Raw genomic sequence first — 24457 nt, forward strand, 5'->3', positions numbered from 1 at the left:
GTTCATAAGTTTATTTCATTTTTAATCTAGAAAATGCAATTTCAGCATCATCAATACTTATTCTTAGTGCTTTATTAAACTTAATTGTTGCACTACCATCTGGTTTTTAAATAATACTATCTATTTATGTGTTTTGAATTAGCCTAAGAGCCTCTTGCATTGCTCTTTAGTTGAAGGATGTAACTACTCTATCTAATCTTCAATCTTTAGGTATAGTAATTTGATCCCAACTAATGGTTTTTGATATTGTAATATTTGACTTATTTAAATCCACTTGAAATAAAATTGTGTGTCCTTTTTTGTCATGCCTAACAACTCTAGACTCAAAGGCAGATTGCATCACTTTGTTTTGAATTCTGTAAATACATGAATATAGGTATTGATCCTGGTTTAATATCTGAATGTCATGATATTTAAAGTCAAGACATCTAACATATTTTGGTCATTTAGACAAACCGTATAATTTGGATAACAATTGAAATGTATTGGACTATTGGATATACTAGAATAAATAGTTCCTAAAAGTAAATCTCTAAAGTTATCAAACTTGCAATCTCTTAAACATGTTAAAATTGAGTATTCATTCCTTTTATATTTAATGGTTTGATTCTAATTTGCATAAACTCTATATGAAAGTCATTATAATTCTATTTATATTTTATGATCATTTAATTTGTTATTAATTTGGCTGTTTGAAATGAACTTTTCATTTTAATTTTTTTTTTTGTTTTAATTATATATTTTGATTGATTTAGAGGGTCAACTCTATTCAAGGTGTATAATTTTGAATTTTTGTATACATTTATTAAATTTATTCTGAGTATATTCTATTTATGAAAAACTAAATTAGAGATTTTCTTGTTTGATTATTTGTTTATTTTTGCAAATTAATCATTGGTTTGATTCATTATTTGTTTCATTTTAATTTATACTTATTTTCTCTTACTGAGTGATTTGCTTATTAATAGTATTAAAATGCTAACATATCTAAGTGTTCTATATTGATTAATTTATTCTCTGAGTTTATTTATAAGGGTGTTTTTTTTTTGTTTTTAATATTTTATTTCAAATTTTGAAAAAAACAAAATCCTTTATACATGGGCTATGTCAGCTTGGGTTTGAAATAATCATTGAGATAAAAAGTGGAATGATTTGCAATGAGATGAGAAGTAGATTTTATTTTTTGAATCAAGGGTGGGCTTAGTCATTTATCTTTAAAAATTTTTCAATTTGAGGTATATTTGGGGCCACTCTCACAGACGCTCAAGCCCGCCTCTGATCCTCGTACTTAAAAGTTGATGGTAGAAAGATACGAAATATAGAAAAATTTGATCCTCACATACGCTCAATACAGTGAAGGTTTCACTATCTCTTAGATACTCTTGAAACTTTTGCAATCGTGGGCACAAGCAATGACGGAGGGAGGGGGTTGGTAGGGTCATTTCCGCTAGTGAATTTTTTTTTTTTTAAATATGTTAGGTAACCCATTAAAATTTTTTATAGTCGACTTCTGTATTTAATTATTGCGACTTTCAAGAGATAAAAAAGACATAAATATTTATTTATTTATTTACAAATTCAACCTTTAGCGTTTTAACTTTTTCTAACCTTTTATCCCTTAACTTTCTTGCAAAATCACTAGCCTTTTCTGTTGAACATGAAGACATACTTTTGGTCTTATTTAATTCAAATCTTCCTTTCAATCTAACATAATATTAACAATTAGAATTGGGAAGATTAATCGAAACTATAATTTTTATTTTATAATCTTCTTATCCCTCAATTTTGATCTATTTGGGCCATCCACTATGATTCCATCTCAAAATAAAACTTAGAGTATTTTAAAATTAATTTTACCTTGTTATTTTATTTTTATTTAATTAATTAATTATAATTGCATATAGAAATAGTATAATAGTGTTTGATTTATATTTACTAAGAATATTCCGTCATGATAATCATTAAAATGGAACACTAAACTCAAATGAAAACAAATTATTTAAAGGGCTATTGAAAAAAATAACACTTCTTAAGCCTGTGTATACAATTTTACCATATATTTTTTTATTAAACATTTATATCATTTTATTAATTAAATATCTTAACTATTTTTATCTTTATCTTATTGTAAATAGTAAAATAGACGATAAACGATAAAAATTATCTATTGTAAACAATGACAATAGACGATGAACAACAATATTTTATACAATGACTACTATAAACAGTATAATATGTAATAAACAGTAAAAATTGTTTATTGTAAACAGTCATAGTACGTGGTAAAAAATAACATTTTATATAAAGAATATATAAACAGTATAATAGGCAATAAATAATAGAAAATCGCCTATTATAAACGGTAATAATAGATGATAAATAATAATATTTTATAGAAAAACCTATTATGAACAATATAGTCAAGGATAAACAATAAAATCGCCTACAGTACAATATATGATAAACAGTATCATCATATAAATTCAAACTTTAGTCATAATAAAGATATTTTAAGAACTGTAAAATTTTTATGATATAATATTTTTATACATAAAAAAATAATAATAAACTTATATAGATGGACCCAAAAAGTAATTTTCTTTTTTTTCAATATTCCTCGTTTGAATGATAGTCTAATAGTATATATTGATGAGGAAATCGATGATTTTAGTTCTATGAAGTCACTTCAAGCACAACTTATGTGCAAAAAGTTATGTTCAATATGCGAACACAACATCCACATTTTTTTTTTTTGGCCATAACTTTTACGCATTTATCTTATGTATGAATTTTGATATTTCATCATCCTATTTGATTTTTTTTTTTTGACAAAGATTATTATATAAAATTTTAATTAATATAATATACACGTATAATGTGTCCCAATTTTAGTATAATGTATAATAATATGTCAATATATAATTAAATAATTTAGAATTAAAAATCAAATAACACATACTCATATGATAATATATTATTATTGGCACTCAGCATATATAATAGGAATTGGGCAACTTTTCATTTTACATACTGGTGTAATTATTAAGCCTTTTCCTTTTGTTCATCTCTTTATCTTGTTGACCTTATCTTCATATATCCCTATTCCATTTCAGATTGTTCGCCTTGGGGCATGTGAATGGTGTTCTATCTTTCGACAGGGAGATTGAAAGCAATGGAGTACGCAGCACGTTTCAAGCGCCTCTCATTTCTACAGATTCTTTCTTTGCAGTTTCTCCTGTTGATTATTTTTATTTTTTGACTCTCAGAAGAATTGTGCGCCCTGCTTACCAATCTCTATATAAATTATCTGAATTTTCTATCTGTGGATTGATTTCACCAGCAATATCATGCCTACATAGTTTTTACTATTTAATTAAATATTTAAACAATATATCATCGTATATTTAAATAAATCAATTGATTCCCTAAAATAGTGTCTGTTTAAGTTAAATTGATAAAGGTTTCTGTTTACTAATACCAATCAAGTTTAATCAGTTTTAATTTAAACTTATAATAATAATTCCAGAAGTGGATCCGATCCACTCAGATTGAATTTATGTGTTGATTAAATGAGTCAAATTTAAATTGAAATTTAAACTTAATTCATGATTAACTCATTTGTTCTATTGACAATACAGATTACCTATTCGTTAACATTGTATACTCTATTAGTAACTTCCAATGATATTGTGTATCAATTCAAACTCAAACTCGACAATATGACTTCAATCCAAGTTTAAGTTTACTTCCACTCGACTACTTCTTACCAATATTTAATTGTTATAAGGTTTACATAAAGATATGTGAAGCCAGATTAATACTTGAAATTCATATAATTACTCCTTTCATTTTTTAATAATTTTCAACAATAATAAGAACCGAATTTTACTGCAATAATCAAACATCTGTAAAACATGAGAACATTAACAAATTATATACCAAAATATTCATATTTCAGTCAGGAAGAACTGGAATACTCTGTTCATTCCAGAAGAAATTTTCAGGATCAACCCTGGTCTTGATCTTCACCAACCGCTTGAAATTTCCCTTAAAATACTTGATTCCATAAACTCTTCCTTCCAAGTAGCTCCTGTTTCCATGGTGATTGATCCCCAAATCAAGATCTCTGTAATTCAGAAAAGCCTGCCTCGGATTCTTTGACACAAATGGAGTCATGTAATCGTAAAGCTCCCGAATCAAACCCAGGTAAAAATTTTCTGCCTCTTTCCCTGATTGATTCCAGTTCGTTAAGTACTCAATCTTCCATAAGTTTCCAGCTCTGTGCGGAAATGGCGTCGCCGTCGCTGCAATCTCCGCCATTCTCCCTCCGTAAGGGTTGAATATCAACATTGGTGTTTCTAGATCAATCATTTTCTTCCAGATTCCTTCCAGGCCATCTCTGGAAATCGGCTTTCTCACATAATCCGACTTTCTCTTCAGGAAACTCAGCGCCGCCGGTGCACGATTTAGTAAAACATTTGTTGAAGTACCAGACGGAAAACCTCTCCAAAAAATAGTCGATTCAAGCCAGCTCGATTCGAAGCAGTCGGGCTGAGTTAACCCCAGTTGAGGAAAGCTCTCGTTCATGATTGAAAGAAGATTTTCAGAGCCACCGAGATAAAATCCCCAGAAGTTTCCCCTTACAGTCCTATTAACCACGTCAAAAAAGAGTCGGATGAAGAGCTCTTCAGGAAGCTTGTAAGAGGCATGCTGCCATTGATCCACAATCTCAGTCAGATTGTGTAATTCTAGAGTTCTTATAACCAGAAACGAAGTCACTGTTTCTGGAACTGGAACGAGATTTATTTTATAAGCAATAATGACTCCGAAACTGGCTCCTCCACCTCCTCTGATAGCCCAAAACAAATCTTCCCCCATGGATTTTCTATACAGAAGCCTCCCGTTAGCATCCACAAGCTTTGCATCGACGATATTATCGATAGTGAGCCCGTATTTTCTCATCATATTGCCATATCCTCCGCCGCTAAGGTGTCCACCGACACCGACTGTGGGGCAAACCCCGGCCGGGAAGCCATGAGTTTTACTTTTCTCAGCAATTTTATAATAAACTTCTCCAAGAATTGCTCCCGTCTGAACCCAGGCAGTGTTACTTTCAATGTCAACATCAACGGCGTGAAGATTAAACATGTCGAGCATGAAGAAAGGGACTTGGGAGATATAAGATAACCCCTCAAAGTCATGGCCGCCGCTTCTGATTTTCATATGCAGGCCATGTTTCCGGGCGCAAACGACGGTAATCTGAACGTGGGATTCATGCAATGCAGTGATAATAAGGAAAGGTTTGGGAGTTGAAGTTGAGTTGAAACGGAGATTCCGGATGTAGGATCGCAAAACAGACGAAAATGAGGAACTTTGTGGGCTGAAAATGGCGGGGGAGATTGGATGGGAAGGGTGAGAATGGTTAAGAAGACAGTGGAGAAAGTTTTCATGGACGAACCCTGAAGTCAATCCCCATGAAAATAATGAGAAGAGAATGACTTTTGATAGGAGTGAAAGTTTTGGAGTGCTTGTAAAATTTTCCATTTCTATATAGTGTCGTGTTTGGGTGGTTGCTATCCTATATATAAAGTATCCATGGTACGGGAATTACGTGACAATGTCAACATTTACTCGAGCGTTTACACCGACCATTGATGCATTTAGTTGGTGGAATATAATAATAATCATAATAATAAGGTCAAAAGACTTATTCCATCCTAAAGTAAAATGAAAAGTTATAATGATCAATGCTAACTTTTGAAATTTTAAATATTCATTTATTCGTTAGTTTTGGCTATTACAATTAAGGATAAAATCATCATTTAAAGATTTTCGTTTAAATAAAGAAAAATTGATTTTTTTTAACTTTTTAGTTTTAAAAACTAATTATTTTTCTCATAGTTTATTTAAACAAACAAAAATTAATTTATTTTTTTTCATTTAGTTTTAAAAATTAACTATTTTCTCTAACTTAATTTTAAAAAATAAATCCTTCACCCCCAATACATATTTGTTTAGGGTTTTATATTTTAGAATAAATAACAATCCCTCAAATTTTGAAAACATTACATTTACACTCCAAAAACTCCATTCCATCTTTTTGACAACCGTTCTTTCTAGTGTTCCTCTCTGACAACATCTCTCTTCTCTCCCTAGTGTTTTCTCAATGTGAAAACCTCCAAAAATCTGATCGAAATAGCCAGGTTTTCATGCATGTATCGACACAAAAATTGCATAGATCTATGCAATGATTTGTGTGTCAACGATGCACAAATCTATCTTACAACATTGCACAGATGTGGGCGTCATCCATGCGACATCATTCACCTGATCTATGTGTCACTAATGCATAGAACTGTGCAAGAAAATTCAACCATTGCAATCTAATTTTCGATGGTTTTTGCACTGAAAAACCACCATGAAGGAAAAGGAACACTGAGATGAATGACTATCGAAAATATGGAATGAAGTTTTCGGGGTGTAAATGCAATGTTTCAAAGTTTGAGTTAAGAGAAAATGGTTAGTTTTTAAAACTAAAGAGGGAAATGAAAAAACTCTTATTTGTTTAAATAAAAATCGTTAAATGACGATTTTACACCTCACTCTAACAATCAAAACTAATGGATGGGTGATATTTAGGTTTTCAAAAATTAGCAAGGATCACTTTAGATTTTCACTATGCCTTAAGTGGGAATAAGTCATTTGGCCTAATAATAATAACATTTTCTAATTCAAAGTTTAGTCTTACAACAATTTTTTATTCTTAAATGACATAATTAACACCTTTCATCTAAAATCAAATTTTTAAAAATTGATAGAATGTTAAAAAATGATTTCATTATATTATCCTAACTGTTTTATTTTTCAAATTATTATATAACTTTAAATTAATAAAAATTAAATATTAACCTTTTAAATATCTAAATTATATAAGAATCAACTTATTCTCATTTTTCTTTCACTCTCACTCTTTTCCTCTCTTTTAGGTTTTAAGTCAGAAATGATAACAAGTAATAGTAATAATTATACTAATAAGAGTATCGATAGGGGTGATAATGAAATTTATAAGGGGCTTTTAGAAATTCAAAAATTTTTAGAGTATTTTTTAAAATTATAAAATTTCAATATGTCATTCCGTAGTTTCAAAAACGATAATTACATCTCCAAAGTTCTTAACTAAACACAATAAATTATAAGTATAAAGATCATAGTACAATTATTGAGGCCAAATATATTTTTAAAATATACGAAAGTGAATATGATCATTTTTTAAAAAGGTGCACCAGCTAGACTTTCCAAAATATTTCAAGAATTGATTTGTGAATTTTCAAAAAATTTTAAGAATTAAATTGTCATATTTAAAAAGTGTGGGTATGATCACAGAGAATTTATTTCTCACTCTTTTAAATTACGATAAAATTATTATTTTACCCTTACACCCCTCGGTTTTTTCAAACAAAATTTGATTTTTGGAATTAGGTTATTTGATTACCATGCATGATTCAAAGTCACCACATGAGTCACGTTTGGTGAGAGTTTAGGATAACTTTTAAGTACATGAGAGGTTTAATCGAAATGACTTTGGTACCTATGGTCTGCATTTGGTGGTTTTTTGTTATTTTTTAGCATGCAAGGGGTTGGGGGTTATTTGTGGAATTGGTACACTCCAACACATCTCAAGTGCAAGAGTCCCACAATAAAAAGGTACACTCCAAAAACTTTCATTCACCTATTATAAATAAAGGGGAAATTGTAAAAAATGGCCAAAATATCCCTCCATTAAGCAATGCCCAAATTCACTATTTTTAGGCAAAAATGTCCAAATTCCCTATTCCTAAGCAAAAATGCCCATAACTTTTTTAAAATACCAAAATTACCCTTCTCTTCATCTATATAAACCCTCCTCACTCACTCTTATTACACACACTTCTCATATCACTCAAATACTCACTCTCACTCTCACTCTATCAAGATCAATTAGTAAGGGTCGTTTGGATGAAAGAAGTTCGTATTTCTGAATTCAACTCGAAAAAAGACTATTCATGAAAAAAATGTATTTATACTAATCTTAGCCTAAAAACTTAATTTTATTTGTTAAATCTAGTTTATATGTCATAATATAGGGGTTAAATGCAATGTTAGATAAACATGGTGGGTTAAATGCAATGTTAGATAAATATGGGGGGTTAAATACTGTTAGATAAATATGGGGGTATTTTGATATTATACAATATATAAAGGATTTAAATAACATGTTAAGAATAGATAGGTATAATTTGATACAAGACAACATACAAGGGTGTTAAAAAATAAAGAGATAATTATGAGGGGTCAAATGAAATGTTATTAAAATAGGGGGTATTTTGATATTAAATATTGTAAGAGCATTATAAATGAAATTTTAAGAATAGATAGATGTATTTTGATATGAGACAATATAAAAGGGTGGTAAATGCAATGTTAGGTAATTGTAGGTGGTAAAAAAAATATTTAAAAAATATAGGAGGTATTTTGAAATTACATAATACATGAAGCAAATAAATAATAGATTAAGAGTGGATAGATGTTTTTTGATACAAGAGAACATAAAATGGTGTTGAATGAAAGTTTAGATAATTATAGGGAGCTATATGAAATGTTAAGAAAAACATGGGGGTATTTTGATATTTCATAATATCATGAAGGATTTAAAAACATGTTAAGAATGAATAGATGTATTTTGATAATAGGAAACATACGAGGGTATTAAATGGAATACTAGATAAGTATGGGGGGCTAAAAAAAGTTAAAAATATAGAGGGTATTTTGATATTAAACATTATAAGAACGTGTTAAATAAAATGTTAAGAATAGATAGATACATTTTGATACAAGGTTACATAAAACGTTGTTAAAAAATTGTTAGATAAATATAGGGGGTTAAATGAAATATTAGAAAAATATAAGGGGTTTTGATATTAAACATTATAAGAACGTTTTTAATGAAATATAAAAAATAAATAGATACGTTTTGATACAAGATATTATACAAAGATGTTTAATAAAATATTAGATAAGTATAAGGGGTTAAATAATAATTTAAAAAAATATAGGGGGTATTTTGATATTAAACATTATAAAAACGTTTTAAATGAAACGTTAAGAACAAATAGATGTATTTTGATACAAGATAATATACGAGGGTGTTATATAAATTGTTTAATAATTATAAGGGATTAAATAAAATATTAGAAAATATGAGGGGTTTTTTATATTAATAATTGTAAGACTACTTTACATACTTATTACAGATTTTTTTGTTATAAATGAATAATTATTTTCAAAAAATTGTCATTGCAAGATTGATAATTAAAATAGATGATTATGCATCGGTTCATTATAAAGGCGAATGGATTCAAGGTGGCAACAACACAAAGAAATATGTTAGAGGATCCAAACAATTAATTAAAATTCCTTACGGAACAACATTCGAGAGATTTATTGAGCTTTTGAAGGAGTCTTACGGTATTAATCCAATGAAAAACTACCTTCAACTATCAATGAAGCCAAGAAAAATTAAGCTCGACTGCCCCGTATAGATCCAAAATGATGAAGATGTCCAGGGTCTTATTGATATGTCTTAGTACTTATAGGAATGTATTCCTATTTTTGTTATATGTACCCCAATTGAAGGGCAGAAGGAAGAAGCTGAAGATGAAGATGAAGAAGAAATTAGTGGGGTCAAAAAAGAATACGATTTGGAAAACTTGATTAATTTAAGTAATGACCCGTTGTACATTACAAACTCATGGGCTCATGGGGAAAAAGATAGAGTTCCCGACTGGGATGACTTCGATAAAAATGATATGCTCAATATTCCTTCTAAAGATGTAGAGCTTGAGTATATGGCATCAGTTACCGAGAGTATGCACAGTTTGCAGCTTAAAGATCCTTTTCAGGTAGTGGAAATTATGCTAGGCCATTTTTTTACAATGTCCCCACTGATCCGTTTTGGTGGCTTCTTGATTTTTCCCCATACCCATCAACATCATCAGGTGGTTTTAGATCGATCCAATAAGAGAATGGCATAAAGGTTGGTAATATTTTTCATAATAAAGTTCAATTGAAAGACACTGTAAAGCAATTCGCCTTACTTAAAGGATTTCAATTCATGGTAAAAAAGTCTGACAAGAAACGATGGGAAATTAAGTACAAGATTGAAAATTGTGAGTGGTATATACATGCAACCAAGTCCACAGTCAGTGAAGTGTTTCAAATCAACTTTATGAATCCTACCCATGCATGTTCAGTTGATCAAATCATGTCACGTCACAGACAAGTTGGGGCTCAAGCTTTAGGTGAATTAATGAGATCAAAGTTTGTAATGATTGATCGAATTTATCGACCTAAGGAAATAATTACGGACATCATCAACCGATATAAAATTGATATTTCATATTCACAGGTTTGGCGAGCAAGAAACTGGGCTATAAATTCATTGAAGGTCTCACCGAAGGAATCATTTATGCTTTTACTAGATTATTGCTATAATCTATAGCGTATTAATCTAGACATCGTTACTCCTATTGAAACGGATGATGACCATCGATTTAAAATTTTTTTATGGCATTAGGATATTCCATTCGTGCATTCAGAGAATATCTTCGCCCTGTTATTTGCATTGACGTTGTTTTCTTTAAAATTCGATATCTAGGGCATTTATTTATTGCAGTGGCTTTTGATGGTAATAACCAGATATATCCCATTGGTTTTGGTATTGGCAAAAAAGAAGATCATGACACATTGTGTTGGTTTCTCAGGAGAATTAAAGAATACATCCATAACCTCTCTGAGCTGGTAATAATCTTAGATAAATATCATGCTATATACTCGACAATGACTAAAGTCTTCCCAGATGTCCACCATGGATGTTGTTGTCATTATCTTTTGTGTAACAAGCGGGCAAAGTATAAACGAGACTCAAAGGTATAGTGTTTAAACAAGTAATTAAATTTTTAATAGTTTATCCTTTTCATACATTTTGATTATAATCAGTTCTCATTTTTTTACCACCTTACGGGTTGTGGGTGTATATTGGAAAGTCACAAAATCATACACAGAATCAGAATTTGGGCTGATGATGTAATCTCTTGACTCGATGAACCTTCAGAAGCTTATCTATGTGATGTCAAATTTGATTGTTGGAGTAGAGCGTACTTTCTGAGACATTGATACAATATTATGACCACTAATATTACTGAGTCATTTAATGCCCTTGTTAGACATGCACGGGGTCTATCTATCACAATGCTCCTAGAGTTCATTCATGGTACCATGCAGTGATGGTTTTACGAGAGGAGAAACTATGCAAGTAAGTATCAAATCGTTATTAATTAAAAGTTTTTTCTCGTGTACTTTTTCCCCTTAGTTTTGGTTATTACCAAATGTGTTGTTAATATTTTTTCAAATTACAGATAAATGTCCTAACTTTGTCACCCTTTGGGCGGAGGAGAAGATCAGCAGTTGTCTATAAAAGTTTGCACGTTTGGAGGTTCGATCGATTACACCTATTCGATATCAAGTTGTCAGTTTTGGTGGATTCATGGGTGTTGTGGACTTCGGTGAAATGTCTTGCACATGTAGAAAGTTTCAACTTTCATGTATTCTGTGCAAGCATACCATCATCGTTACACGACATATGAGGCTTACGAATGTCAATGCATGGGTTCATCCATTCTTTCGGACCGATATCGACTATGCAATATATCAAGAACTGGTCAATCCTCTTGGAAACCAATCTGATTGGTTGTACTCACCAGAAGGAATAGTTGTTCTGCCCCTCGTCCTCGATAGTCGTTGTTCGAGTCATCCCTCCAACAGAAATCAACGTCCTTCATAAGGAGAAAATGTAACACCGAGGATTTGTAGTTGTTGCCATGAACCAGGACACGTACGAACCCAATGTAAAAGCCCAACACCTGTCTCGAGCTCCACCCAATGTTCATCTAAAAAAGGCAAAGGGACAAGATCTTGACATGCAGTGGAATCAATTTTGTTACTTATATGATTTATCATTGTTGTACTTTAGTTACATGTAACCGATGTATTTTTATTATTGTTTCAAATGTGTAATTGTATTGATATGTGATTTAATAATTTTAGTGCAAATAATTTCTTCATTTTATATTTGTTAGAATGAATTGTTTGAGTATTTCTTTATTTCATCTAACGTTTGATAGTAACATCACTCAAATCACATATAATTATTTTCGTAAAAAGGTAATTTAAAAATGAAATCAAATACATATCGATACATAATGACAGATAAAGTATATATACAATAAATATATACATAAGATCATATGAAGAAGGATAAATACAAAATGAGCTAACTAAATATACATCCGTGAGCTACTCGATATAGTGAAAATATAATTGCGATGCTAAACGTCGACGCATAGAGGTAGACGACTCCCGGGGAAAATCGACACTCTGTGACAACGTCAAACACTCAAAAAATTGTAACATAAAAAAGCCACAGTCATCGGAGCCCTCCCCCTGCTAAGGGACATCCGTCGCTCAATATAACACGAGGGGATCACGTTGTGGAGTCTGTCTAAAAGATGTCCAGAAGCTCGTCACCTCTAATAATGCTGGTATGAATGTCATGTATGGTCACATCCGCTGCTCTAGACACCCCATATTCTCTGAATATAATTCTTCTGAATCGTACATAGTAATCGACCACTCACGAAAATTTATAACCCCAGCCACCCAATATGCCCAATCAAAGTTTATAGGGATGTAAACCTATAAACATTGACAAAATACAATTGATTATAAACTAATTCAACGTAAAATGTTATTAAAATACATATATACTGTACTTATCGACCATCCATCATGGTTTGTAAAATAACCCCGGGGTGTACGTTGTCTTAACCTTCCTTATGAAAAGGGTCAAAAACTCGAACTTCTTATATGGTATGGTCTGCCAACTCTTCTAGGCCATCTCAATATGGCCTCTGAAGAATGTGTGGGCAGTCATCCAGCACTATGAAATAGTCGCACGATGATCCTATGTCGTCCAGCGCTTTAAGTCATGATATTGTACCTTCAGATAACCTCAAAAATACGTATCCATGATCCTATGTCTGGAAGAGCGAGGAATATATGAAGAGATATCAGTGCGTCGGCTAAACGAAAGGCCCGTCACCAAAGCAAACTCAAACGGGCTAAATCTAACATCAACCCCGCTCACCCTAAACCAAAACTCATCTCTGGCAAAGGGTCGATATAGCTGTCATAGTAAAATGCATGAATCAATATCCTAGAGAATTTGGTTTCGGGTAAACAAAGGAGATAGCCGAAACATGTCCTCTCAAATAGTCATAGCTGATCTGGGGTCAGTGTAAACGTAATCCTAGAAAATGCAGTATGCTATGCACAACATATCAGATCTGTCTGAAAGTGTCTAGACTTATAGGGGATTCACAGCTCCCCTTCAACAGGTTTTCTTTTGCAAGAAATATCCTATAAAAATTTACATAATTCGTAAGCCATTCATAAATAACGAATATGTAAACAAATGTCTTCATAAAAAAATCATATAAAGATGAAAAATAGAAAACAATCAAAAAGGAAATCACAAAATTTTAAAATAAGATTTCAGTATCTTAAAATGGTTAAAAGAAAAAAACGAAACAGAAATTCAAATTCTATACGTTGAAATACACTAGAATGTCAACAAACAAAATATCGTTCAAAAATCTAAAAAATACGAGTCGATATATCCTAAAACAGCAAAATTCAAAAAAATGAAAATGAAGTTCGAATTTTGTACGTTGATATACCATAGAATGTTAATAATCGAAAATCTTAAAATATTAATCGATATATCCTGAAAGGATGAAAATCAAAAAAACAAAACTAAAATTTGAATTCTATACTTTGAAATACTTTAAAATATCGATAATCAAAAAATCGCTTGAAAATCTTCAAAATACGAGTCGATATATCTTAAAACAGTGAAATTCAAAAAAACGGAATTGAAATTTGAACTCTAAACGTTGAAATACCCTAAACGGTCAATAATCAAAAAATCGTTTGAAAATCTACAAAATGCAAGTAGATGTATCCTGAAAGAGTGTAAATCAAAAAAACAAAATTGAAATTCGAATTCTAAACGTAGAAATACCCTAGAATGTCAATAATCAAAATTTATTCAAAAATCTGGAAAGTACAAGTCGATATATCCTAAAACTATGAAATTCGAAAAAATGGAAATTAAATTCTAATTCTACACGTTGAAATACCATAGAGTGTTAACAATCAAAAAATCAGTCGAAAATATAAAAATATGAATCGATATATCCTAAAAGGACCAAAATCAAAAAAACGGAACCGAAATTTGAATTCTATACTTTGAAATACCTTAAAATGTTGATAATGAAAAAACATTCGGAAATCTTCAAAATACTAGTCAATATATCCTAAAACAGTGAAATTCGAAAAAATAAAACTAAATTCAAATTCTAAACATTGAAATACCCTAGAATGGCAACAATCGAAAAATCATTCCAAAATCTAGAAAATACGAGTCAATCTATCCTAAAACGGTGAAATTCAAAAAAACGAAAATAAAATTCGAATTCTATACGTTGATATATCCTAGAATGTGAACAACTGAAAAAACGAAATTAAAATTCAAACTCTGTCAGTTAAAATACATAAGAATGTCACTAGTCGAAAAAATCGTTCAAAAATCTGGACAATATGAATCAATATATCATAAAACGGCGAAATTTAAAAAAACGAAACTGAAATTCCAAAAAACGAGTTGAAATATCCTATAAACAAAAAAATCAAAATATTGAGTGAAATTAGATCATTACATCGTAAAATGTGTCTAAAAGGCACAAAAATCAAAAAATTGAATCTCAAATTTGAAAACTACATATTGAAAAACCCTAAAATAGAAAAACATATATAAAATTCGAAAACTACACGTTGAGAAACCCTAGATGTGAAAAATATCAATTTACCCCCAGAGAAAATTTTTATTGCAACAGGTCCAATATTTCCCTTGCCCTTTCAATAATTTTTGAATCTATTACCACCCCTCCAGTTTTAAAAAAGTAAATTTTCCCCCCAACCCATGGTATTCATGACAGCAGCCCACTGTCACATGGCAAATTTCATAAACACCCGTAGTGGACTAATCTATAATGGCCAGCTCCCTAATGTTTTAAAAAAGCCACTTAACCCCCTAACGCATTGTCAATGTCTCTTGACAGTGGGAATATTTGTCATGACAGTGGGATCCACTGTTCCCACTATCGGACTACCTATTGCTTTGGACGCATTTTTCGACCAAAAATCGGTCATTTCGGCCTTCAATTTCAACTCAAATCAAATCTACATAGGCTATAACACAAAACCCCTCAACAAATTCAACGAAAATAGCCAAGAATCAAAACATATTAAGCATTGTTCAAAATCGAAACCCTAAAGTTTCAAACCGCAAAATATCACTCAAATCTCAATAATATGACCATTACTGTTTATATAATAAATAAATAAATAAATAATAATTATAATATAAAATTTTATTTTTTATTAAAATTAATATGTTGGCTCGTTAAAGGCCCGACACTATGCAAGTCAGAGTCGGCCCAACCTAACTCGACCAATTGACACCTCCATTCGCAGATGTAGTAGATATAGAGCGACGACACCAACTTTCTTCTTCATCTACATGGTCTTTCCATGATCTAGTCTCATCAAACCAAGTCACTTATTTGCCTTTGCCGGTCACTCTTCCCAGGGGCAAGCCCTAGTTTATGTTTTTTCAACTAAGGAAACGTGACCTGTTTCCATTTTTCCTAAAATTGCCGAAACACCCCCGAAATGTTTCATACTGGTTTGGGGGTGTTTTAGAAACACCAAAACTTTCCCTTATCTATGTTTTCATGCTTCATCGATGATAATCAACATGCAGGCTCATTAGCCTCTAATCCAATTTATCATGTCAAGACTAAGCATATGTAAATAAATGTCCATTATATTTGTGATCAAGTTACTAGTAAACAACTGGTCGTTCAACATATAATCCAACTGAATTTTAAAAGGATAACATTTCAACAAAAATCCTTAGCTGCTCAGGGAGTCTCTAAATCTATATATGCAGTCTTGATTCATTTAAAGATATTTAAGCAGCCTCTTGTATTCATTCTCTGGAGTCGTTGTAGAGAATTATAGTTTTATCATATATAGTTGACTCAGCAAATTCATCAGAGGAGGTTGATTGTCCAGAAGATACTGAGAATAGTTGTATGGTCAAGCAATTTCTTTTTTGTTGCACTAAATTGTTTGATGGTGACTGCCAGTAAAATCCGTAGCAGATATTATTATTGGTTGTTGGATGAAATGCGAAGTTGAAATCGGTGTTTGCGAACAGCATATTGGACTTCTGAAGGTGAAAAATTGGCGCTCATGCATGATTACTATTTGTAGAAATGTAGACTGTCTGTAATACAGATTAATTGTTTGAAAATATTTAAAATACCAAAAGACTAATACTCATCCATGCTTTCCTTCATTGACAAATACATGTCTATTAATTTTAGAAAATCCAAACAACCATTTTTTAACTGTTACTGTTAAAAAAATCTGTTAGTTACAAGAATATAAATGTTATTTAACTATTAATATTAATATTACATAAAATAAAATTTTATCTCCTTTTTTAATTTAATTTGGAAAATATACAATTTTCTCGAGCTTATTTGAAAACTTATATTTCCAGATTTTATTTTATTACTCGTTCCAGCCGCTCCCCTATCTTTCAAAAAATTACAATTATACTCTCACAACTACAGTATCTCTTTTAAATGATTGTTCTTTTCTGCAATTCATTCTAGCGATTGGGCAACGGATCTCATGCTCATTTTCAGCCAAAAAAAAGGAGCATAGACGCTTCTTGAGCTCTGAAGGTGAACATCTTGTGCAGTTTCCTTCAACTTGGCTGGATCAGAATGACCAACGAATAATTTGACTTGGGATTCTAATTAGAATTATATTATTGGAATAAAAAATAGTTACAATTAGTTAAGGAACCGTTCCTATGGCCCACTGTAACATTCTATCAAGTGAAAAAAAGCCGCCGTCAAGCTGATCATGATCGCTGACAACAGAAGTCGCCAAAGAATCGCCGTTAGGTTCAGTGTTACGCAACAGATCCTCCTCTTCTTTGGCAGTAGACCAAAATAGACTTGCTGAGGATGAATTAATGTCAAGCTCCGCCGTCACCGTCACGGCCTCCGTAAGCAACAATAGTGCCCAGAGAGAAACAGAGTGAGGTGTAGCTCCAGTCCGTGGTCTCATGGAAGAAATCCAGAAGCCGTCGCTGCCACACCACTTTTGCTTTCGGAAAATTTCATAAACCGGTAGTCAGATTACTGATTTACGCGTCATCTCCTCCAAACAGAAGCATTGGTAATGATCCGCCGGCAAGATGGAGATCACTACACCGGAAAGAGAGAATTCAGTTGTGGGGTGTAAGATAATTTTCTGAAAAATAAGAGGCTGATTGCGACAAGAAAAAATATAAAGCACTAAAATAACAAAAATAAGTTTTTAAATCTGATTTATAAAATAAGGTAAAATATTAATTTTTTTAATATTATTAATTAAATTATATTTATATTTTATAATTAACTGATTTTTTAATAACAATTAACAAATAAATATTTAGATTTTTTAAAGTTAATCAGTTTACCTTTGTAAATAAATTAACATTAGATGAGAATAAGTTTTTTGGCCTATTTAAAAATGCAAAATTTTGAAAATTGCATATTGTTAAAAACTGATTCTCGTGGATGGTATTTCTAAAAGGTACATACTGGAATTTGTGAATGGTGTTTAAAGGTGCTCTTGAATGGTTCGTATAAAGGCTAAAAGTTTTATTCCCACCCAAGGTTTAGGCTATTCTCAAATTCTCACTTATTAAGTTTTGAAAACCTAAATATCTACTCATCAACTTTTACAATTAATAAAATTTGTTAAATCTAAGGATAAAAATATTATTTAACTAATAATTTTAAAAAAATAAAATTTTATTTTATATTTTTGCTAAAAATTGTCTATCTTCTTTATTTATTGTCAACACCTCTGACCAAAAACAAATGACAAATCGACTAATGGTATAATACATCCACGAACGCCATCAACAAACAAATCAACCACGATTCGATCAAATTCAAAGATGGAAGCATAGTGTGAAGATGAATCGATGCTTCCATCTTTGAATATGATTGAATCATGTTGAATCGTGAGATGAAGGAAAGAAGGAGAGCACTGAGTTCATGGTCAGAGAGCGAGAACATTGACGAAGAAGATGGTTATAGGCTAGCTTCAATCATTGGAGAAGCAAGGGAAAAACTGTAAACCTTAATAAGGAAAAATGTAACTTTTCAAACTTTTTTATGGAAAAAATTTATTAATTTTTTAAACTAATGCAGAAAAATGAGATAAAATTTTATTTTATTAATATTATTTGTTAAATAATGTTTTTACCTTAGATTTAACGAATTTTGTTAACTTTAACAATTGACGAGTGAGTTTTTAAATTTTTGAAACTTAGCCGATGTGAGTTTGGTAATAGACTAAACCTTGGGTAGGAATAAGTCTTTTTAACTTTGAATTAAAAATAAAATAATATTTAATCATATGATAACACAATATCATGAGTACTTACATAGTTTTAGTCATTTTATATGTATATATATAATTATCATTAGAATTTTAAATTTGGGGTAAATATAGATACAAACGTTGATAATTATCATATAATATAATGATTTTAAATTTGAGATAAAAATAATACTTAATTATATGATGATACACTAATATATATACACATTTTCATTCATATTTAGTACATGTAATATTACTTGTTGTTTGTAAAGATAGAAGACGTTATTTTTTCGAATGCATACCATATGATGCCTATTATTTCATCCAAAAATTTATGCTTAAGTGTGTATACTGTAGAGATTTTCGTTTTTTTACTGAGTCAGACCACTACTTCAACTGACCCATAACCATTGTATTAAATAACTCATAAGTTTAATCTTCATATGTTGTCATTGGAGTTTAAATTCATACTCTTATATTTACTACTTTTCTCTATTACCACTTTAACCATCTCAGAAGCAATTACTCTAGAGAGTTGAAAAGGAGATTAAAGAAGAAATGACTGAAATGCTTTAACTTTAGGGGACAAGCATGAGAAGAACAAGTAACTTTGAAAAAACTAAAAAGAGAAGGTAACCAAAAGGAAAATGCCTTAGAAAAAAAACAACAAGTACGAATGGTGATAAGATAAAATTATCACAATTCATTACTTCGAAAAATCTATAGGACGGTGTTGAAGAAATTTAAAAAAGAAGGAAATAACGAATGATGAGCAATACTCTCAACTGGGATATTTATTGAACTAAGCATGTCCATTAAATAGTTAAGATTCCTAGTTGATGCTTCTTGGCAACGTGTCAATCAAAATACCCTCAACTTGTTTATACTCTCCATTGGGGTTGCAATCAAGCAAGGATTATTAGGTTCAAGATCGATTCAATTAGGTTTATATAAAGCTTGAGTTAAGAAGTTACAAGCTTGAGTTGAAGTTTGAGATAAGAATTATTGGCTTGAGATTGACTTGAAAAATTATAATTAAATCTAATAATTTACATATTTATCAATTATCCTTACATTTAAAGTCTAGACTTAAGAGTAAGATTTTAAGGGTGTAAAGCAATATTTTAACTTTTTAGGGAATTATTGATATTAAAGGCAAGTTGAACCACAAACCAAGCAACAATGAACTCACCAAGCCAGACAACAACGAGTTCAAACTAGACTTTAATAAAATACTTAAGCTCGAGCTTAACTCAACAAGTTGAGTCTAGCTTGACACAAACTAAGCTTAGCCACTAGTAGCTCGCACTCATTTGTAGCCCACGTCCAACCTAGCAACACACAAAAATTTCAAGAGGACTAGGGTTGGACCCAAAATTCAATTAGTATGGTCTCAAAAATTAGTTCAAATCGATTTAATTTAGCTCAAATTCATTCAGATCAAACTTGAATCAAACTCGAATGAAGAAGGTCGATTCATTTTAAAAACTATATTAAATTTAAATTAGAGTGAGTTTGACTTAGTCTAACTCTTGAGTCAAGTAGATGACTCGATTCTGTCTGAACTTCGCTCAGGCCTAAATTCGAGTTATGTTAAGCAATTAGCAAAATGATGTTGTTTTATCCATTATTGGATAAAATGATGTCATTTTGCCTATTATTAAATAAAACAACACAAATTTGAGCCATAAATAATTTAAGCCATGAACTCGAACTAAACCCGAATTAAATCCAATTCGAACCATTTTCATTCTAGCTAAACTCAAATCACCCTTATCTTCAGATTAATGAGTTTTAGTCAAACTCGAACTAAACTATTTTTAATTCAAACTGATCTTGAACCAGGGAGTTTTCGAGTTCAGCTCGGTTAGTATCCACTCATAATTTAGAAGGCACTACACTAATAATGAAAGTTCCATAATTTTATATGAATTCAGTGGAATTTCCTACATTATATTGAATAAATGTACCAATAGGAATCAAATTTAGCTATAAGGGAGCATTTGATTTGAGTAATGTTTTATTACAAAAACTGAAAGATTATCTTGAAAATAGATTACTTAAAAGATTACTGTATATAAATAATTACTATGTTTGATAAAATTTGGTAAGTCAAAATAATTATTGTATTTGAATAGAGGTAATAAAAAAATACTAGTAATTTATTTTACTTAAATATCTTTGGATATAATTATTCTAAAATACATTTTATATTACTTGTTATATTAATTAAAAATAAAATTATTTTTATGCTAAAAAATTAATAAATAAAAATATAATTATAATAAAATCAAGATTACTTTAATACTCTTTTAATACCTAAGATGAATGTGGTAATTAGATTTTCACTTGTATTACTTGTCACATCATCATTGATAATAAAATATGTGTAATCATTTATTATTGACAAATAAACAAGATAATATAAATAATAAAAAATAAATTATTAAGATAATTTTTATTATCTAGGAACCAAATGGCCCTCAGTGTTTAGATAATACTCTTAATTATTTTATAATCTTTTGCACGGATTTAACTATATTACCCCAAATATTAATCCTTGAATGGTTATATAAAACTCTATTATATTACTTTATTTTAACATTTTAATCAATGTCTTCAAAACTAAACTGGATCGGTCGGTTTAACAAGGATCTGCCTATGGCCCAGTCTAGTTTTCATTAAAAACTGATTTGATATAAAACTCAGTCAGACTTAATCAAAACCAAATGAACTGATTAAAATCAATAGAACGGGGTTGACTAAGTTTTATTGTCTTAACCCTTAATTTTAATTTCTATTCTATTTTTTGAGTTTTTTTAATAAATTAAAATTTATATTTAAAAGAAGTAAATATATTTTATTGTCATTAATAATTATATAAATTTACTTCTAATAAACTTTATATGATTTATGTTTAAAAGTTATGTTAAATATTTAATATTATTTAATAAATTTATTTTAATTTAATAATAAATTAAATTGATTTATTAAATTATAAATTAATAAAATAATCAATTCCATCATCAATCTTATAGCCAAAGTTATCCCCGTAGACCTGCTTACCAATAAAATGTAGCTTTTGAAGGTGTCAATTAATCTTGGAAAGAGGTAAAGCAAGTGGGTCTAACCTTCGTGCCTAACATTATGATTGTCCTTCTAGATATGTCTATTTTTCATTTTACTTTTGAGTAGCTTTAGATCTCTGTTAGAGTCTCCTTAAAATCAATCATGCTAGTATTTATGAGTACGGTTTGGTCTAAAAATAGTTGTTCACCCATAGTTGGTGTAAATAAGATTTTTACATAAAATTAAACTTGGTCAAAAATATTGATAGTGTGATAGTAAAATAGTAATTTTATTATTTATTAATTTTTTTAAAAACAATAATTTTCTATCATATCTTATATTTAAATATAATAATTTAATCTTTAAAAAAGATAAAAACTCACAAATTAATCTTAGATATTTTTCAAATCTCTATATATTTTGAAACTATTATATGATCTTAAAAATTATAATATGATATAATAATTTATTGCATTATGTTTAATTTTTTGGCTATTATTTTTTAAACTATTAAAGTAGATTGATATTTTAAAATTTTTAAAAAGACCTCCAAACTTTTTTGAATTTTTGATAACCCCAAAATTTTCAAAAAGACCTTCAATAATTTTAAAAAATTATAGTTTACCTCTTGATATATGATTTTACAACAAAGACATGTTCTATCTACGATTTTATGACAAAGACACCTTCTGTATATAGGAAGAGAGAAAGAAATGGTCAAGATGAAAAGAAATGAAAATAAGAGGTTTCTTATATAATTTAAATATTAAAAAATTATTTTTAATTTTTATTAATTTAAGGTTATATAATAATTTGAAAATTAAAATAATAATTTCACTTCCTAATATTATTATTTTATTAACAAAACTTAACTTTGGTTGAAAAAGTGTTATTTATATCAACAAAGGATGAAAAGCGTTTTAAAACCAAACTTTGAGCGGAAAAACGCAAATTACTCTATATATTTCTATGGAATGTTATACATACATACATACATATATATATATATATACACACACATACACATATGAGAGAATGCAGAAAGGATTGAAGGAGTTGTACATATATTATTGTAGAAATGGATTCAAACTTAATCCGAACAAGAATGGGATTGAGCTCAACTCAAAACCAAAACAGTAGGCTCAAGAATAAACTCAGTTTGTTTGGTTCATCAATAGTAATGTCACAGAAAAAAATAATTGTCAAAGAAAAAGAAAAAATATTGTGAGAGAAGAAGAAGAAAAATCGTCAAAAAAGAAGATGAATTGCTAGAAAAGAAAAATCAATAACAAGGCAAACTCTTATGTAATAACATTGACGAGGCCTCAATCTCAAATTGACCTCAAACTTCAATTTGAACTTGGCTTGTTCAAGTCAAATTATGATCTAAGCCCAAACAAACTCAAATCACATCTACCATAATTCATCATACATACAAGGGGAAACTGTCAATGTATAATTTGGAGTTTGTGTTGGAAATTTCAATTCCTCTGATTCATGATCTTAATTTCAGGGTAATAATAAAAGACTTTAACGGATGTTGTTACGGGTTGTGAAGCAACATTGGCCACATGCTTAGTATAATCTTAATATTAATCTTAATGCTTTTAAGTCAAAAGATCCATTTATATACATGTTATTAATTATATCGTTAAACATGCATGCCAAATAATTAAAAAATAATACTAAAATTATAAAAATTGTAGTGTTACACTTTGATCCCAAAGATTATTTTAATGTAAGATTTTAGAATTTTTTTGGGATCTATCTCTTACAAATCATGCTTAAAAAAATTAGTATTTTGTTTCTTTGTAAAGCAAAGGGATATTAATTTAATTACCCTAAATATCAGAGGTTTAAGCAAAATTTCCCAATTTTTTTGGACTTATGCAAAAAGGCCCCCTTTACATGAAATGATCGAAATGCCCTCATATATAGACCCAAAAATTTTCATATCCTCACCCAAATTTTTCCTCGTCCACTGTGCACAAAATCAGGTTTCACAGGTTCTTCCATGAAGCGACTATGATTTTGATCAAAAATTGACAAATTTTAAAGTCGAAACTTCACCTTGGCTGATATTCGTAAACCCAGGGAATCTCGGGTTTGAGAAATCTCCCCCGGGTTAAATCAACGGCACAAGAGAGGAGGGAAAATGCGATTTTCTAAATAATAGTTATACCAGGGGGTTTACAGGGGAACCTTGGGGGAGGGGAAAAATTGCAAGTTTTAGAATAGTATCCCATGAAGGACCATAGGGGAGGGAGGGAATGTTAATTTTTTAAATAGTGATACTCGTAGGATCCCCCAGGGGAGAGAACTACGAATTTTTAAACATTTTGGACCTCTGAAAGAGAGAGAAATTGATTAAAGGGCAAATTGATATTTCTAAACAATTAGGACCTATGGAAGAGTGAGAAAATGTTAAAGGGGCAAATTGATATTTTGTATAAATCTATGGTTTTTTGCATAGTTTTTGAATTTTATTTCCCTTTTTCATATTCTAGGGTTTTTTTACTTGCAATTTTCGAATTTCAAGTTGGCTTTTCAGTTTTCACACTTCTAGGGAATTGGACATGTAGTTTTGGAATTGCAGATCGGTCTTTTGACGTCTGTCATTCTAAGGTTTTTCAATGTGTAGTTTTTAATTTTTGCTCTGTTTTTTTTATATTTGTTATTTTAGAATTTTCTAACACATAATTTTCAAATTTCT

General features: G+C 30.1%; 1 protein-coding gene across 1 annotated transcript; it reads right to left on the reverse strand.

Moving 5' to 3' along the window:
* Positions 1-3859: 3859 nt before the first annotated feature.
* On the reverse strand, positions 3860-5562 carry LOC123218471 (berberine bridge enzyme-like 8). The gene has a single exon (XM_044639935.1). The coding sequence runs from the start codon at positions 5542-5544 to the stop codon at positions 3955-3957; it is 1590 nt and encodes a 529-aa protein (XP_044495870.1). The 5' UTR covers positions 5545-5562; the 3' UTR covers positions 3860-3954.
* Between the last annotated feature and the right edge of the window lie 18895 nt (positions 5563-24457).

Source organism: Mangifera indica, chromosome 6 (genome assembly GCF_011075055.1).
Source record: "Mangifera indica cultivar Alphonso chromosome 6, CATAS_Mindica_2.1, whole genome shotgun sequence".
NCBI lineage: Eukaryota > Viridiplantae > Streptophyta > Magnoliopsida > Sapindales > Anacardiaceae > Mangifera > Mangifera indica.